The 19,255-nt window shown below is 37.3% G+C and overlaps 1 protein-coding gene across 1 annotated transcript in view; it reads left to right on the top strand.

Annotated features, from left to right (window-relative positions):
- enah (ENAH actin regulator) overlaps nucleotides 1–18,321 on the top strand; it is a 67,778-nt gene extending 49,457 nt beyond the window's left edge. Inside the window, exons 5-14 of the mRNA XM_051873940.1 lie at nucleotides 287–652; nucleotides 5,889–6,625; nucleotides 8,710–9,041; nucleotides 10,076–10,212; nucleotides 10,402–10,450; nucleotides 10,599–10,650; nucleotides 11,060–11,126; nucleotides 13,637–13,721; nucleotides 14,425–14,482; nucleotides 15,732–18,321. Of these exons, the coding sequence (XP_051729900.1) occupies nucleotides 287–652; nucleotides 5,889–6,625; nucleotides 8,710–9,041; nucleotides 10,076–10,212; nucleotides 10,402–10,450; nucleotides 10,599–10,650; nucleotides 11,060–11,126; nucleotides 13,637–13,721; nucleotides 14,425–14,482; nucleotides 15,732–15,769 (1,921 nt within the window). The 3' untranslated portion in view covers nucleotides 15,770–18,321. The remainder of the gene's footprint in view (nucleotides 1–286; nucleotides 653–5,888; nucleotides 6,626–8,709; nucleotides 9,042–10,075; nucleotides 10,213–10,401; nucleotides 10,451–10,598; nucleotides 10,651–11,059; nucleotides 11,127–13,636; nucleotides 13,722–14,424; nucleotides 14,483–15,731) is intronic.
- The last annotated feature ends 934 nt before the right edge of the window (nucleotides 18,322–19,255 follow it).

Below are 19,255 nucleotides of genomic sequence, written 5' to 3'. Positions count from 1 at the left end.
GAAGTTTAATAGAACAGAATTTATTTAAAATAGAAATGTTTTTGTAACAATCTGTAAGGCTTTACTGTCCCTTTTGATCAATATATTTGTACCCTTGCTGAATAAAAGTATTTCTTTTTAAAAAAAATTCTTACTGACCCCAAACTTTTGTGGTAGTGTATGTAGTACCAAAACTACCCAAATCAAATCAGAATTTGCTAATTCGGCATTGTGGCATGGTTGATAAAGATGTAACCTGGTAATTGAAAAGTTGTAGGTTTACCCTTCTACTCTTATGTGTCCTCAGGCAGCTGCAGGAGCTCCAGCGTCAGAAGGAGCAAGAGCGGGAACGACTGGAGCGAGAGCGGCTAGAGCGGGAAAGGCTGGAGCGAGAGATGCTGGAACGGGAGCGCACGGAAAGGGAACGTCAGGAACGGGAGCGTCAGGAGCGAGAGCGGCTGGAGAGGGAACGTGCCGAGCAGGAACGTCTGGACCGCCTGGAGCGTGAGCGCCAGGAGCAGGAGCAGCTGGAGCGAGAACGCCAGGAACGGGAGCGCGCCGAGCGGGAGCTGATGGAGAGAGAGCGTGTGGAGAGAGAGAAGCAAGAGAGGGAGCACCAAGAGCAGCTGGACAGAGAGCAGATGGACTGGGAGAGAGGGAGACGCATCTCCAACGCCTGGTGAGCATCTTTATCTTCTCCAATCTCTTTTTATAGACAGGTCTGACAGATAAGATGTAGACAGGATGGGCTGGGGTCAAAAGATGAATGAGATTTTAACACAAACTAACAATACAAGTGGCTTTTCTTCTGTTGTAGACTATGCTGAGCATGCAAATGCCTGTGAAATGCTGTTAGTGTCCATTAGAAATAATTTATTACAGTGTTGCAGTGATTGCGCCCTTGAAATTTCAATTTTAAACTATTTTTAATGTTATTTAATGTTAACTATGCATTCGAACTGGGGATGCACCGATTTTACAGTTCTGGCTGATAATTGTTTTCATACTATGGCTGATAACCGATAAAAAGCTGATAACAGATTAAAAATCTGTACTACTTTGTCTAAAAATAACGCCACATTCACAAAAACTCAAATAAATGCCAACGTTAAATCAATGTTGTGATGTTTAAGTGAATGTAAGCAGCATCACAACAATATAATAAAAGCAATGAATAATTAATAAAATGAAATATGGATAATTATTCAATTGGAGATGTACTAAAGAAAAAAAGTTTGTTTGAATAAAAAAGGTAGGACCTCTATTATAGGAAAGTGTTCAAGAAACAGAGCTCCTAAACGGTTAAATCTTATGCAATCTATCTCTTTAAGAGATATATATATATATATATATATATATATATATATATATATATATATATATATATATATATATAAAATAAATTATGGCAAAAGTTATATAAAATCGAAAAATTGGCAGAAATGAGTGACCAAAACATATCCCTTATTGTCCGACACCAATAAGTTTTAACAAAAAAAATTGCCTGAAAAATCAATGTGTCTTGATATATTGTGCATCTCTACTTCGGATGTTTCCTTTTGTTGTTCTTGCTGTAAAATATATTTTTAGCATGTGCTTGGCCTCTAGTTCGACGGAAGGAAAGGGACACTACCTCCTTGCGTCTTATTATATCAATAGGTGATCTTCTCCTGACGTGTCCATCTGTCAGTATGTTGGAAGAGTCTGAATCCACAGCTTGAAAGATGATGAAACTCAGGGAGAGCGTCACAAACTAACCACATTTCTCTCGCACTTTCCTGTGTACAGCCCACTAGGTTATTATAGGTAACCTGCCAGGACTCGAGAATGGGGGGGTGTCGAGAATTTAAGTGACAGTAGAGAGGGGCTGTGGATCTTACCAAGCATCAGTACGAATGTTGCTGTAACCTGTTTTACTTTTGACATCTAGATCTGATAGAAACAGGATATTCAATAAAAAAATAACTTGGGATCCATCGATTTGGGATCCATTGAGATGTGATCATGAAAAGTGTGCGTTATATAACAGAATGTAGACTGAATTCAAGTTTGCTAAAACATTGGCTTAAAGGGATAGTTCACCCAAAAATGAAAATTCTGTCATCATTTACTCACCCTCAAGTTGTTCCAAACCTTTAATAGCTATTTAGCTATTGGTTAATATTTTCAATAGCCTGTATAAATGAGATTAGCAGAAAAGTAAAGTTTTGCTTTAGAATAACATGCACCAATGAATAGTTCACAATAAGACAAGGAGCTTTCAATGAGTAAGTAAATAAGGTAAATTTTGATTTACTTTAAAAGGCTTGTTATAAAATTGTGCATATACAGCATACTTGAGTTCATCACATTAGATGCATACATTTCTCAGAATCATACGCTGTCCAAAAATACACATTTTTCTTCTCTATGGGGGATGGGGTGTTTATTCCACAAACAATGTATGAGAGGTCAGGCCTCAGGCTTTGACGGGCATAATTGTCATTCAAGTGTTAAACATTTGAGCAGTTTAGCATGGTGCATGTGTGATCTTTGCATCAAAAAATCTGTATTATATGCCACTGATGCTATTTTTTGCATATAGCAAGATGCATTATTCCACAGAAGGGATGTCAGAAGTACTTCAGTACCAAGTCAGAAAGCTTTTAAATACAGTATAGTTTGCTCAGGGATGTACTGAACCTAAATGACTACTAACTCAACTGGTTCTGTCAGACATTAACATACTGGCAGTCAGATTTGTGAAAGAGACAGTCTTTCCCCTTATATTAGATTAGAACAGTTATATTCACTTTACATACTCCCAAAAGCTCTCAAGGAAGGCAAGAATAACATTTTCCTGATCGCAGATTCCTCACATAAATGTTTTCACTGTCGTTTTTTAAAATGCTTAGACAAATCATTGTACAGCTAGTCTGCAGCTGATGTGTTTTTCACTGCAGTACTGACTGGTAGGTGCTCTTAATGTTTTATTCTGACTGTTGAATTGACACTAAATTGAGTTATCTGTCTGTTATGAAGTCTTTCTGTATGGCAGTTGTATTTGTTAGTGGATCTTGTCTTGACTCTGTGACTTCTGAGTTGTGTCTGGGAGAAGGATTATCAAATAAATACCCTGAGATTCTGCCGGATGTGTGCAACAAAATCTGTATCATTAGTCAAGGCACTAGTAAGGATAAGTGAATACAGGTACTTCTATTTAATGGAAGGTGTAAATGGATAATTATAGCCAAAATGGTTCACTTTTTCACTTCAGCGCATAATATGCAATAGTTTGTAAACAAATAAACTCATTAGTATGAAAAACAGTGAATGTGAGAATCCGTAGTCACAAGTTGATTTAATAAAGTTGGATTAGTCCTTCTAGAGCACAGCCGATTGGTCTTGCCATGTGACCGCCTGTGCTTTAGGAGTGGAAGAATTTCATTAAGTCACTCTGGTGAACATACTGCACTACATCACGGGTCATGTGGTCTGCTTGTCAAAGCTAATGGTGTAGAAACGCAGAAGAGGCAAGTGAAATGGAAGAAAGTAAGGTACAAATAGGTTACATTATCATTTGAAACAAGGAAAAAACAGAAATCAGCTGCACTCAAGTCATGAAGCCAGCTTGAACAATTGCAAAGTGTTAATAAGGAGATGACCTGAATGTAGGGCATGATAATTTGTGTTTGCCTTTGTGTTGATGTGTATTTTGAAGAATGCTCAGGGGGCGTGGTGGGCTTCACGCAGCAGGAGGGCAGCTGTGTCTGCAGGCTGCTTATGAGAATCACTAGAGCAGAAAGATTTGGCCAACATATGGCAGGCAGTGACTCTTACAGTGCAGACTCTCTATAAACCAAAACATGAATTTACATGCATTTCCTATATAAACAACCATAAATACATTGCAAATTATATTGCCTTGCACTAGTAAATAGAGAGACATGTATATTGTATAAAATCAAGTGATGCACTTTAAGCCGGGCCTTTAATAACATCCGTATTGTGATGTATTTATGTACACTACTGTTCAAAGTAGTACTGTTTGGGGTCAGTAAGATATATAAAAAAGAGAGAATTTTTTTTGAAGGAGTTTTTTTTTTTTTTTTTTTTTTTTTTTTTTTCATTCAGCAAGAATGCATTAAATTGATCAAAAGTGACCCTAAAAACACTTATAATGTTACAAAAGATTTATTTTTCAAATAAATGCTCGTCTTTATATTCATCAAAGAATCCTGAAAAGTTTATCACGGTTTCCACAAAAATATTAAGCAGCACAACGGGTTTTCAACATTGATAATAATAAAACATGTTTCTTGAGCACAGAATCAGCATATTATAATGCTTTCTGAAGGATCATGTGACACTGAAGACTGGAGTAGTGATGCTGAAACTTCGGCTTTGTCATCACAGGAATAAATTACGTTTTTAAATATATTAAAATATATATTATTTTAAATTGTAATAATATTTTGCAAATCACTGTTTTTGCTGCATTTTTTTTTTAACGTAAGAGACTTCTTTTAAAACATTAAAAAAAATCTTACTGACCCAAAACTTTTGAATGGTAGTATAGTTTTCACATTTTTTCACATTTTTTTTAACATTTTTTTTTTCACATTATTTTGACTATTTTGTACATACTTTTAATGTATAAGTTTGTGAATTTGTACACAGCTCATGACTCGCCAGCAGTGTTGAGGAAAGTTACTTTTAAAAGTAATACATTACAATATTGCCTTACTCCCTAAAAAACTAATTGTGTTACTTAGTTACTTTTTATGGAAAGTAATGTTACATTATTTTTGCATTACTTTTTTTCACCTGGGCTGGGCTTGTTGTTTGATTTTTCATAACAATAAAAAAGTTCTATTTTTGGCAAATGTAAAGGCTCTTTTACACCAAAAGTTAAACGAATAAGCCTCAGGCTGAAGGAAATGCAACAGTAGAGGGCGCAGCTCAAACAAACCTTTATGCTTTGCTGTCATTCTGGATCGGAGGAGAAGAAAGTTCAACACTCTTACTTCAACAATAAATTAAAAAAAATAAAAATAAATAAACACAACTGATGTTTATCTAAAGCCATTTTTGCTTATTAGTATGGCTAAACTGGATCATTGAAGGTCAGCAGCAAAGACATTGGTTAATAAAGTGAGATTAAATGCATAAAGTATATTTGTTTAATTTAATATATTTATTTATTGCAGGTTTGCGTAATATTCTGAGATTGCATTTCACTGTTTTTGTGCAAGAGAGATGAGTAAATGCTTAGATATTTTGTTGTAAATTTAAAAGGATTTCGTTACTTTACTAGTTACTTAAAAAATGTAATCTGATTACGTAACTCATGTTACTTGTAATGCGTTACCCCAACCACTGCTCACCAGTGATGCTGTTTCAGTGGAAATGTATGAGTATTGGGTTAAATTTGTTAAATTTAATGTGATATTAAGCCGTATAAAGTGCAAAAAAACAAACAAATTTTCATTAGCATAACTTCTATCTATTATCATTTTCTTGCCATGCAGAGAGTGGATAACTAGCCTTTAGCAGGTGTGTGATGATGCTGAGACGCTAACCTCACGTGACATGCATCCAGCAGTACAGTAACCCTTCGGTCTCCTAAAAGTACTACATGCTAAACAGGATGTTTGTGTAACATTTTGCCCACGTGTTGGAATTGACCTGTCTTTTCCAGTTCATTATGTTGTCTACAGCTAACCGATTGTACTAATTCAAGTGTGTTCCCTGTTCATAGACAGAAATAAGAACATATGATGGACTTGTAGGTCTCTGCTGGTTTTCTTGCTTCATTTGCCCCCTTTCTCTCTTCTGTCTCCTTCCCCCTTTTCTCTCTTTGTCTTGTGTTTTTCCCTTTGCACGGTTGCTGCTACCTCCCTCCTGTCCTGTCCTGTCCTCCGGTTATGTGCAGCATTTGAAAGCACCCTCTACACTCCTCCACCTCCCGAATACAAGACCACTTCCTCCTCACCCGTCTCTCCTTCCACACCCAGCTACCCTCCACCGACGCCATCACCCTCCACAGCCACTCCTCCGACCCCGCCCCTGCGTCACTCGGCCTCTCGATTCGCCACGTCGCTGGGCTCCGCCTTCCACCCGGTCCTGCCTCATTACGCCACTGTCCCTCGCAGACAACCTGCCCCGGCCACACCGCCGCCCCCTGCCCCAGCTCCTCCTCCATCAGCTCCGGCCTCCAAATCTGTCATCTGGACAGCTAACAACTTTACTCCCTTACCGCCTTCCCCTCCGGTCATGATCAGCAGCCCCCCTGGGAAGGCAACGGGCCCTCGCCCGATGATCGCAATCCCAGCCCCCAGTCCGCTCTCCCAGAAACCCCCTTCGCCCATCTCGGCGCCCAATGGGCCGCCCACCTCGCTTCACTTCCACACCTCATCCCCCGTCTCTGGCCAGCCATTCTCTTCGCCCCCGACGCCACCCCCACCACCGCCCCTGTACTCTCCCTCACCCACCTTGCCCATCGCTCCCCTTGTGTCTTGTCCCTCACCCCAGCCTGCTGTTCTCCCTTCTCCTTCCACAGCCTTCCCCGCCTCTGCTGAGCACTCTGTAAACTCTGGGTTGGGAGACTCCTGCTCCTGTGCTCCAGAGCCGCCCACTCAGCCTGCTGACTTCCCCAGCCAGCCGGGTAAGGCCTCTTCTGTGTCGCTCAGCCTCCACTAACCCGCTAATTGGGGTTCGAGGAGGGGGCCTGCCATGTTGAGCTGGGTTGCTTTTGGCTGCAATTGGCTACTATTGATTGCTTGTTGGCTCAATATGAAAGTCCTCAGGAAATGTTTTGCTGTTTTGTCTTGTCTGTTGGGTTGTACTGGTTCCCGTGATTATCGGTTTGATGGATGCTCGTTTGTGTGGCCTGTAATTGTGTGATATGGCATGGCATGAAAACACATCTCCACTCTCTCGTGAAACTTTGAATCTCACAGATTGCAAAGCGAATGTCTTCGCTTTAGTTCTCATCATTTTTTTTTTCCTGCTGTTTATCACAACCATCTCATTTTGATTATTGGTTTATGGTAAAGAAGGTCTAGATGTTAGCATGTAGAAGTAAACTGTCATTGCACAGTAAGCTTTACATGGTCTATAACTGGCTGCTTTACATCCTCTTTGGTTATTATTCACATTCACACATTTATTCATGAAACATCCTCATTTTAAAAAGCAACGTTTAAACGAAATTAAAATTAATCCTTTTTTTCATCTTTGACTAGGTTTATGTTACATACTGCATACAATAAGTGGAGCTTTTCATATGAGGTCAGGTCATCAGCAAAGAAGAAATAAGATCAACTCTTCCTCTGAATTATTTATAGAAGAGGTTTTAGACTTCACACTTCATATGCATGATGCATCTTGACATTGAGCTGAATTCTACACACTAATATGATTAACTTCACTGTGTTTGGCAGGGGTGCATGAAAATAGTCAGACTGGCACCTTCCTAAATTGTGAAGTTTTTTACTCTTTATACATAGTGATGCAACATCAGCTTTAAAGGGTTAGTTCACCCAAAAATGAAAATAATGTCATTTATTACTCACCCTCATGTCGTTCTACACCCGTAAGACCTTCATTCATCTTCGGAACACAAATTAAGATATTGTTGATGAAATCCGATGGCTCGGTGAGGCCTCTATTGAGAGCAAAGCAATTCAAACTCTCAAGGTCCATAAAGGTACTAAAAACATATTTGAAACAGTTCATGTGAGTTCAGTGGTTCTATCTTAATATTATAAAGCGACAAGAATACTTTTTGTGTGCCAAAAAAACAAAATAACGACTTTTCAAAAATATCTATATGGGCCAATTTCAAAATACTGCTGCATGAAGCTTCTGAGCTTTATGAATATTTTGTTTCGAATTAGTGATTCGTATCTCCTATCAAACAGCTAAACTGCTGAAATCATGTGACTTTGGTGCTCCAATTCACTGATTCGATTCGTAAAGCTCTGAAGCAGTGTTTTGAAATCGGCCCATATAGATATTGTTAAAGTTAAAGTTTTTTTGGCGCACAAAAAGTATTCTTGTCGCTTTATAATATTAAGATAGAACTAATGAACTCACATGAACTGTTTCAAATATGTTTTTAGTACCTTTATGGACCTTGAGAGTTTGAATTGCTTTGCTCTCAATAAAGGCCTCACCGAGCCATCGGATTTCATCAACAATATCTTAATTTGTGTTCGGAAAATGAACGAAGGTCTTACGGCTGTAGAACGACATGAGGGTAATAAATGACATCATTTTCATTTTTGGGTGAACTAACCCAATCCTTAAAGTTACATTTTAAGGATTAGATGGGACAAAACCATTACCCCAATTACTCTGCGTTTTTCTTCATTTTGTTAAATTTATGTACAGATTTGTTTCATGTTCCCATGAATCATCAGTATCGTCCTTGTGTATAATGTTATAATGATCATCAGCTATGGACAAGTGTTCAGTCGTGTTAATGTCATTTGTCTGTGTTTACTATTATGAATGAGCTTTGGATGTGAGTTATTATTCTTATTACGGCAGTGTATGTATTATATTATATAATATTATGACATCCATTTAGCTCATTTTACAATCATTTCACATCTATTTCACAATGCAAAAACAAAAAGTTAAAACAGTCCTGAATGTAGAACAAATCAAAGTTTAACTGATCAGCACAGAAAGTTACAAAGAAATATCCTAACTATTATGTTCTTTTTTTATTTGTCCCTACAGATTCAGTACAGGGGATGCCAACCCCTCCACCCCCACCACCCCTCCCTCCCGGCTCTACTGTGACTCCCACCACTGCTGGACCTCCGCCACCCCCTGGTCCCCCTCCTCCCCCACCACCTCTGCCCCCCACACTTACCCCAACAGGGCCTCCCCCTCCCCCTGGGCCACCACCTCCACCCTCAGGTCAGGCTCCGCCACCAGCACCACCTCCACCCCCTGCCCCACCTTTGCCCTCGGGTCTGTTCACCCCCTCGCCCACCACGGAGGAGAACAAGGGCCTCTCTGGGCTTGCAGCCGCCCTTGCTGGAGCCAAGCTAAAGAAAGTGCCAAGGGTAAGGGTTTGAGGCCTGTAAAACTCTCACTTGGATTGAATTACACCTTAAATGTCTTAACGCTGCACCCTAAATGCCCTGATATACTCATGGCGAAGTTCTTTTTCCCCTTTCCTTGGGGGTAAAAAAAAAAAGTTTGAAATACCTTTGCATCGGTGTACTGTTAGAATATAATACTGGGAGCGGTGTTTAGATGAATATGTAAATATGTGCTGTGTGCTTTCCTATCAATAACTAAAAAAAAAACAAAAGCAAAAGCAAACATCAGTTAAAAACCATATGATCTTAGACCTTATACAGAGCAGCGCCATTACAGGTATGAACTTACTGTGACTTAGGTGACTTACTGTGTTTTCAATGGCATCTGCTGTAAAAAGCTGTGTAAAGCTCATAGATCACTTATAATTTTCCACACCTCATATTGTCCGCAGTTTTAATCTAGTGAAATTTCTTGGAAAGATATTTTTGCAGTGTTTCCTTAGCAGAACAATCCATAAACGCATTAAACGTGTATCCCTCACATCCTCGCTTTCATTCCAGTTAAAAATCAAAGATGGCGCTGCTGTAAATAAGGTCTATAGTGATGTGGATATTTTGCACAAGCTCTGCAATTCGGCTCTCCAGTCAAGTCATATCACGTTTATTTATATAGCACTTTATACAATAGATTGCTTTAAAGCAAGCAGCTTTACAGTATTAAACATGAAAAAAACAGCGTCAGTGTCAGTCTTTACTTGCGGCTGACCTCGACGGACTAAACAGAAGAAATGAACCGGAAAAGATTTTCACGTCAAAGAAGGTGGAGCCTCATAACACACCTACATATTATGTTATCGCCAGTGGTAGTTCGAAGGTGTTTATTTTGGCAAACTGTTTCAAACTCCCTGATTTTGTTCAAAATTACATCACACCAGTTTGTTCTTTGGTTCGCTTGAAGTAAATCAGGGCCTTAAAACAGATAACGTCTTGAAGTTTTTCGTGAACATCATCAAAAATGCTAAAAATGTTCAATACCAAATCCTCTGTTACTGTAGAGTGATGAGCCCCTAGCTCCAGCTGCAGGAACCGCGGTGAGTTCTGGTGGTGCCAAGCCTGAGGCATCCCGTGGGAATGGTCCTTTACCTGGAGGAGGAGGTCTAATGGAGGAGATGAGCGCCCTGCTGGCCAGGAGGTGAACTACGTTTGTCTCTAATGCCAGAATGATTGCAGTGATAGAAGCAGGGACTAGTTTTCAAACAATGATTAGCCTTGGAATTTAGTTAAAAAAAAAAAAAAAATTCTGAGGTTAATTATCAGAAATGTTGTATCATATCCAGAAATGTAATGAAATGTAAGAATATGTATCGTTGATTTGATACAGGAGAAGAATTGCTGAGAAGGGATCATCACCAGAGCCCGAGCAGAAAGCTGTGAGTTAATGTAGTGCTTCATTCAGCTGTATACAGTCTCTGACTAAACCTGTACATTATAGGCTACTCTTAATTTTCATTGATTTGATCAAACAGTTTGTGATGGATTTTCAAAAAGATATATATATATTTTTTATTTCTCCTTTAGGATGACATTGAGGCTACCATAACTCCAAAAGTGTCAGCCTGTAGCACACCAGGTAAGCAGGGGAAAAGCAATGCTAAAAATAAATGATAAAACTAAATAATAATGCTCTTTATGAATCATTAGGTTTGCAAAATTAATGGGGTAATCAACTTTTAAAAGGGAGGTGACGTTTCCCATATCTTTTGTTTGTTGTTCATTCAAAGTCTGTGGTATTTTGGTGCAGATTCATTTGACACATGTTAGTTACATGGCTTTAGCATAATTTAGCATATTTTTGATCCTGTGCAGTTCATGGTAATTTTTAAAATAAATTTTATTTTTTTAAGGATTTTTTTATTTATGTAAAAACAGCTTTTTTTTAACTGGATCTTGAAGCAAAATCATTTGAGAAAGATGGCTATTTGATGAATATAATAATACCAGTATCATAAAATGTAACATTGCATTGAATTTTTTTACAGATATGCCCAGAAAGCCTTGGGAGAGGACAAACACCATGAATGGTAGCAAATCACCAGTCATTGGAAGGTAATAATTTGCATGTTATACCTCCACAAATTCATAGTTCCTTTTGAAGAAAAATGTCCTGCTTTTGGGATCTGACTCTTCGGCAGGTCCCGCTTTCTCAAAGCTACTTTGAATTATTGTTGCTTCGACTGCTTTGCATCACGTGCTTGTGGCCGGGGGGCCCCTCACAATCGCATGTCAGAATGCAGGCAGTCGGGTCCCGTGCTTGAAATCACTAAAACACAGTGCTGTTGCTTCTCATCAGATCTGTGTGTACCAGAGCTGTTCCGCATTTTTTGAAGGATTTGCTTATTCTTTTTGCTTAGTATATGCCATCCATTCAGGCGTTTACACATACAATTATACAGATGATTGAAGCACTTTACAGTAGGGCTACACTGAAATAGAAATATTTCTCCTTTCACCTGAGTTGGACCTAGTGCATTCAGAAGATTACTATGAAAATAAATAGTTCAGATCCACACTATTGACCTCTGACCTGGTTAGTCTCTTTACTCTCACAGACGGGACACACCATGGAGAAATCAGATGGGTACTGACAAGTACTATGATTCCTTAAACAGGTATAAGAGGCTAGTTTGAGAACTCTTTCTAGACTTTGTTTGCTGAGAGTGCTCTTTAAATAGGGTGAGGGTTGGTGCAGTGATTGTCTACAGTTATTCTCATTTTTTTCCATACACAAGGATTCTGCTGTTGCCAACAATATAATCACCATGAAATGGCATAAATAAAATATGTTGTGCTTCCCAAAATTGCTGCTGCTTTAATAACAAAGATGCATATTTAATATTTAGGTGTTTCTTCAACTTTGAGCACTTTTGATCCTGTGGACTTTTTTGGGGGAAAAAAAGGAAATGGCGGCACATGTGAGAGTGGTAATTTGCTTTTTGTTTTTAAAGAAATTAATACTTTTATTCAGTAATTAAATTCATTACATAGATCAAAAGTGACATGAAAGACTTTCACATTGTTACAAAAAACTCTATCAAATAAATGCCTTTTTTACTTTCTGTACATGAAAGAATTTTGAAAAAATGTATCTCGGTTTCCACAAAAATATTAAGTAGCACACCCATTTTCAATTGTAATAATACTAATACTAATAATAAATGTTTCTTGAATACCAAACCAGCATATTAGAATGATTTCTGAAGAATCATGTGACACTGACTGGAGTAATGACTGGAATGACAAGAATAAATTACATTTAAAAATATACTAAAACTTTTACAATAGTAAATACTAAATTTTACAATTTTACAGTGTTTACTGTATTTTCCATCAAATAAATGCAGCCTCGGTGAGCATAAGAGGCTTCTTTCAAACCATCTCCAACTTTTGAATGGTAGTGCATATAAATAATTTTCACACAATATAAATGTTAAAATGGTTTATAATAATTTCACATATGCGACAATAGTAAAACAATAAAATCTATACATAATGTAAAGTAATACATTTTTACGACTATAATATTCATTAACTTCTGTTAATTTTAATAATCACCCCCTGTTAAAATAAAGTGCACATAGTTAAAGAGAAACACCTATTTGAATTTTTCTTTTCATTGCTATGGAAGCTATGAAGGATTAACCATAGTATCATTATTAGAGCGTCCTGATAAATTGTGCAGTACTAGGTGTCGTCAAAGGTCATATCAGAAAGCTGGAGCATTTGTCCACTCTTGCCAATTTGTCCACCTGGTTCCAAAGATAACATGCTCCCTCCTCCCCCCACAAATGTGCATTTAATTTGTTTTATTCTGCCAAGAAAGGAAAATATCCTCTCATATACAAAATGCAGACAGCTTTGTTACAAAGACTTCAGGCAGTACACTCTTGTATCTCATGAACTTTTGCTCTGTAATTTGTTTCTTTCTTTAAACTGTGTCACAATGTTCTTATCCGCTTGACTTCTACTTCCTTTCTACACAAGGCAACCCACTGTTCAGCATTTATTTCTTTTCCGATGGGATAGATAAAGCGTCATTTCCCTAATTTCCCATGTTCCACCCAATGGTGATTATTGTGTTGGCAATAGTATCCTGTCTGATTCAGCTACAGACAAGCATGAGAGTGATATGGCAGCTGCATTGTGTGTTTTGAAGTGAGGATCGTGTCTCAAGCTTTTGGTTTGCTGTGCCATTTTCTAGTTGGGGTTGACTTTGCAAATGTGGGTTTTGATGAATTTTGCAGCTCCTCTCAAGTCTCATTTTCATGTCACCCATTTATGCAGATGTGTCTGGATGTGTGAATTTCCTTTTCAGTTCAAGAGTTTCAAGTACCTGAAATCTGACATATCTTGCACTTTGTCTTGAGTTTATTCCATGTTAATGTTGTGTATATTCTTTGAATCACCAATATAATTGGTGCTGTAACAGTGTAAAATTACACAGCATATGAAATGACTGTTAATGCGTGTCACTAAACTTCTGCCTTGCATCTTGACTGCACAGTGTCGACTTCTGTGACTAAAATAGCTTTGCTTCACACCATATCTTTTCTATTTAGACCAAGGTCTACACCAACTCCTACCGGATCCATAAGTGCCAATGGGGTGCCAACAGAAGCTCTTGACTACGACAGATTGAAACAGGTACTTCTTAGAACCAACAAGTAACTAACTTGAACTGAAACTCATTTAACCTTTTAGCCCTTCGGGTTTGATAGAGGGGGCTGTTCACTTCCTCAGTACGTTGGCAAAGTGTTACCAAAGCTAGTGGTACAATTTCTCATTACAGCACTTCCTAAAAAAACGACGGAGAAATACTGGTTCACAGTGCAGTTACGCTTATGTGGGTGTGTACAATTATAGTCCTCTCTACAAAGGCTATACCTCCCTTCTCTATGAATGAGCATGTTAGATATGGAAGGCATATGTAGGAATCTCACTTATCTGAGGGCACAGTTACTCAAGTCGCTCAGCTCTGTCTGCCTTAGCTTTCCCCCCTCAAGTGCTCAGAGAGTGTTTTTGTTGTTGAAGAGTTACTAATAGCAGCTGTAATTAAACTGACTTGAGATATGACATACACCTACTCATCTGGATCTCTCGTCATTTAATACTTTTAAAGCATTTGATGTAACAGCCTATATTAAGAACTCATAGCACAGGGTCATGTCCGTATTTTTACTTGGCACAATGTTCTTATGCCAGCTAATTTCTCTTGCATTCTGCTGTATATATTTTAGTCTTAAATGCAATCTTATTGACATGAAAACAGTTCAGTTTGACTCCTTTTGATTTATATGTAACAAACATTATTCTAATCAAATTCTTAATGTATTGCTTTGCTTTTTAGGACATTCTAGAAGAGATGAGGAAGGAACTATCAAAGCTGAAAGAAGAACTTATTGATGGTAACACTTTGTTGTGTTGTACTGCCCCAATATATATAATGCATATTGAGGTTTTTTTATACTTTAGAAACAAAAATACTTGAGACTAACAGTCAAAAGTTTGAATTTGTTTTTTATGATCTTAAAAACATTTGATCTAAAGGCTATATATATATATATATATATATATATATATATAAATCTAATTATTTAATGTATTCATTTATTAATTTATTATTCCTTTTTTTTTTTTTTAAATACAAACAAAACTGCTGTTACAGAATTTTAATTAGAAATAATCTATAATCTAGGCAAATAATAATTTATTTGAGCATTTATTGATTAATATTTGTGGATGTATTTATTTATAAGTAAATTCATAAATAAATAAAAAAAAAATTATAAATACATTCACTGTAATGGCGTATAAATGCAATCCATATTACGCACTAATGGACCCTTTCTAAATACCAAATATAACACATTGTTTATGCAAAATAATATTTATTGAACAACGATATTTAAATTAACAACAATAGCCATTATAAATGACAACAGGAAATAAACACAATTGTACAATTCAGTCAAATATACAAAAGCAGTGCTCTACAGGATATAAGTTAAATATAGCCTTAATATTAAATTATTACATTTAACAGCCCAATTCGATTTGCTCAGAAAGAAGTAATTAATAAGAACAAAGATTGCCTGTTTAATGTACACAAAATGAATTATATCTCATGTTTAACCACTATGAGCCAGCAGCAAATCCCCGGAGCACTGGCTGAGATGAAGCTGTTCTCGGCGGGTACACGAGCACTGAATGGCCACTGACAGCCTGGAGCTTGCATCTCCAATAACGTATAAACAAATTGTAAAATAGGCACTATGATTAAATATGAGTCACATTTCAGGTCTAAACGACTACATTTTCACCTAAAAAACTCTTAAAAATACAGTTCATGGTACAACAAGTGTAGTATATGTAAAAAAAAAAAAAAAAATATGGTGGATTTGCTCGGCCACCATGAGAGTTGCTTCAAGCGGAGTGATATAAACGGTGAAAAGGTTGGAGTGCAGTTATCACTAGAATATCGCATGGCTCTCAGCCAATCAGATTCAAGAACCAGAAAGAACTGTTGTATAAATAGTAATAATGAATGGGTAGGTGTCTAAAACTTTGACTGTAAGATTTTTAGTGTAAAATTTAACTAATGTACCTATCTGACCAGGACTGTTTCTAATTCTTTTGTCGTCTTTGTGTTTTCAGCAATCAGGGAGGAGTTGGGCAAGTCAAACTCTGCATAGGAGGATGAGATGCACCTGTATTTTTTAATCACAATCTGTCACTTCAGAGGTCAGCTTCAGTTATCTCAAAAGCAATGAAAATGGAAAATTACAGTTTTAACCAGTGGTGATCACAATAACCATGTTGATTCGGTGGATCTGTCAAGTATGATGCCGGGAAAGACAAACTTTGAGCGTGGGGGCACAGGAGGCGTATCAGCGAGAGGATAACCAGACGCCTCAAAGCAACGCCATACACCAAAAGCCCCATCTTGAGGGGAGTCAGGAAACAGTCTTAAGGAAGTGACTGTCAGTATGCAATGGATGACTTTTACTATGGAAAGAAAATAAACAAACTATTACTGAATTACATACTGTATTAACCATTGAAGAGTGAAATTGTAAATCAAGCAGATGACATTCATTCTACGGCACATTGTTTAGCAAAGGGCAGGCTTTGTTTATGAATTTAAAAGATGGTAATGGTGGTGGTGAAGTAATGTTAACTCAGTTGGCCTTGTATAGAGCAAAACCTTGAATCTGGCCAACCAAACGAGTATGGTCTATTGCTGCAGGACTCTAAAGCTTGTCTTCCTACTATTTTAACCAGAATATGTACATTAAAGTGATGACAAAATAAACATTATACCTGCAAGTCATTCAGTCAACCTGTTCTAATGTACGCCATGACCACATCAGGTAGCTTACTCGCTCTTTTGGTCGGTTTTTCATTATTATTCAGACTTCTCTTTTCAAAAGTGAATGCTCCACAGGCTGTCTCTAATGATCCACTGTTACCTGTATACCTTCTTCGTCTTGTGTGTTCGCTAAATGTTCGGGAAGATCACGAAGGACAATGCCTTTCTACTGTACATCATTGTAGCTCTCTACCAAAATCCTCTCAGCCAATCGAAGTTAAGGTTGACGTCAACGTCAGCTCAGACCGTATCTGTAGATAGTGCTAACCAGAAATACTATGAACTTTTTATTCACCGTAGGCTCTTTTCGTATTTCTTTCGATTTCAGTGCATGTCTTCTTATGAACGGTAAGGGAAAAAATGGTTGCCACGAAAAATAATTTTGTTTTCAGTTCATAAGCAATAAGTGTAGCATTGTTACGCATTTTTCTGTCCCTTTGTTCGTTTTTTATTTTGATCATCCACTCTGCCCTCAAATTGTGGATGAATGTTCTCCATAAGCATTCTCAAAGTGCAGTTCACAACAGACACCTCTTTATAGCCATAATAAATTTGCAGGGGTATGACATTTTACTCATTTTCCTTTTTATTTTGGGATTCAAGGATGTGAAAGATCATGTATGGCAAATTATTCATTTTGCATGGGGTGTTATTAACCAGCTAAACAAGTCTGGAGTGTCTAATGAGGGCCAAGCAACACATCTTTTTGAATGGGATTTTTTCTTCGTCCAATCGTTTATTGTTTAACCTCTTTCTGCACACCGGAAGGCACTCGACTCGACTTTTTCTTTCAGAGGGGCTTTATCTTCCAACACACTTTTGTTAGGGAACTTTTATTGGGAAATGTGCTTTTTAAGACCGAAATCTTTGTACAAACATGAAGTGTGATTATAGGCTGTGCAAATTTTGAGGAGAATAACTGAGAACATTTGTGACGTTCTCTCAGATCAGATTTTTCCTCAGTTATCCATTTCCCCCATGCCATGCTCACTTGTCAATCCTTTGTAGTTTTTTTTTTTTTTCCACTTGAGTAGTTCAAACCCATCACTCGAAAATAATCTCTCAAGGAATCAGAACGTTTGTATAGAGTGTTTACAGCATTGATTGCACTTTAAAAACCCGTAGAAATTCAAATGACTCTCTTGCTGACAAGATGGCCGTCACTTTTTGATCGGCAGTATCACCAAAGCTAAATGGTAATCTCTAGAACGTCACACTCTCCTGATCCACCTTTGTTTTGACAACAGATAACTATTGTTGATTGGTCTTTAGGTTAAGAAGTGAGGTCATATTAGGTTAAGCAAAATGTTTTGATCAGGGTTGATTCATTCCTGGATAAACCTGTTTGTGATCTTCATGGTTTGTGCCTTGTTCGGAAGTTGCATTTGATATGTCAAAAATGTAAAAGCGTATATATAGAGAGTATTAATTTAGGGCCTGCCATAACTTTATTCATTTGTTTTGCATTTCGCTTCAGTGAGTTACAAAGGACGCTTTTACGATCTTTGTTTAAAATCAAACATGCATTCACATTCTTCTCTCAGTGTCATTTTTTTTCTGTTGCATTACAGTGTGGATTGTGTTATGGTTAAGACCGTGTATGCTGGTGGGATCTGAGAAATGATCTTTATCATGATGGAAATCAGTTGAACAATTTTAGCAAAACATTGATGGTATTGTCAGTACATTGAGACTCGATTATGAGCAGACTGTGCTGGTCAGATTCAACCGAATGTCCTTGTAATGCAGTTTTCAGTTTCCTTATCTTTCTTTTTTTATCGTTCATGTTGTACCATACTGTTTTCATGTTAATTAGAAGTTTCTTACATGCTAACATTGTTTTGTTTGAGCAAATTAAATAAAAATTGCAATACATTGCTGTTTGCATTTATTTCTGAATTGAAAAGACGACAGTTGTTTTACTTCACTGTATTTTTCTTTCAAAGCAGCAAACACATCCTGAAGGGTTGTAAATTTGACAACTTTTATATTAATGCATTTATATTAATATCTACTCAAATCTTATCTTAGTCAGCCTATTTGACTTAATTACTCATTTGCACCTTGTTTAACGTGACATAACTTCCACTTTCACACCTCATTGAAATCAAATGCTGCTTTTTGTTGCTGCTGCACTGTTCAGCTGTGGCAAACAGGAAGAAGGCGGGACTAAACTAGCACTGCAAATAAAGATGAGGGTTACATGAATCGCTACTGAACACTGTACTCTTCTTAAACACAGCTAAAGTGCAATCTTACTGGGCCAGAAAGCAGCTACTAGCAGTTCAAGTACCAAGATGCTCAATTTTTGTGACAGCTCCAGGAGTGAGCATGTAAAGGCATTTGCTAGTTCACCTGAGGTCATATGCAGCAATGCAACTTTGCAAAAACGGAAACTGAGTGAGACTATATATGCTGTGCACCTACTCCTCAGCATAACCAAAGAAAATCTGGTTGGTGAATGAGACTGCAAACTGTTATACAGATTCTTTTTGTAAATTAAGCACTGCTTATTGTAAAAAAAAAATATTGGAATCATTATATTATGTAGTCATTATAGAAATTACATTGATATAAGATTTCTATTAATAATAACAATCTAATTAATTTAATAATATATAATCTGTACAAATGTAAATTATATATCACAGAAATCTATTTTAAACTTAATACTGTTAGTTGACCCACAAAGTAATGTGTAAGTTCACAAGATTGAAAAAGTAGGCTAAAAGTTCAGTAGGCCTATATATAAAATATTGTTTTAAAAACTTAATTGTCTGTGGTTTTCACTCTAAACTTTATATTCATC

The sequence above is a fragment of the Ctenopharyngodon idella genome, chromosome 20, assembly GCF_019924925.1.
Source record: "Ctenopharyngodon idella isolate HZGC_01 chromosome 20, HZGC01, whole genome shotgun sequence".
NCBI lineage: Eukaryota > Metazoa > Chordata > Actinopteri > Cypriniformes > Xenocyprididae > Ctenopharyngodon > Ctenopharyngodon idella.
This window is presented reverse-complemented; position numbering and strand designations above follow the sequence as displayed.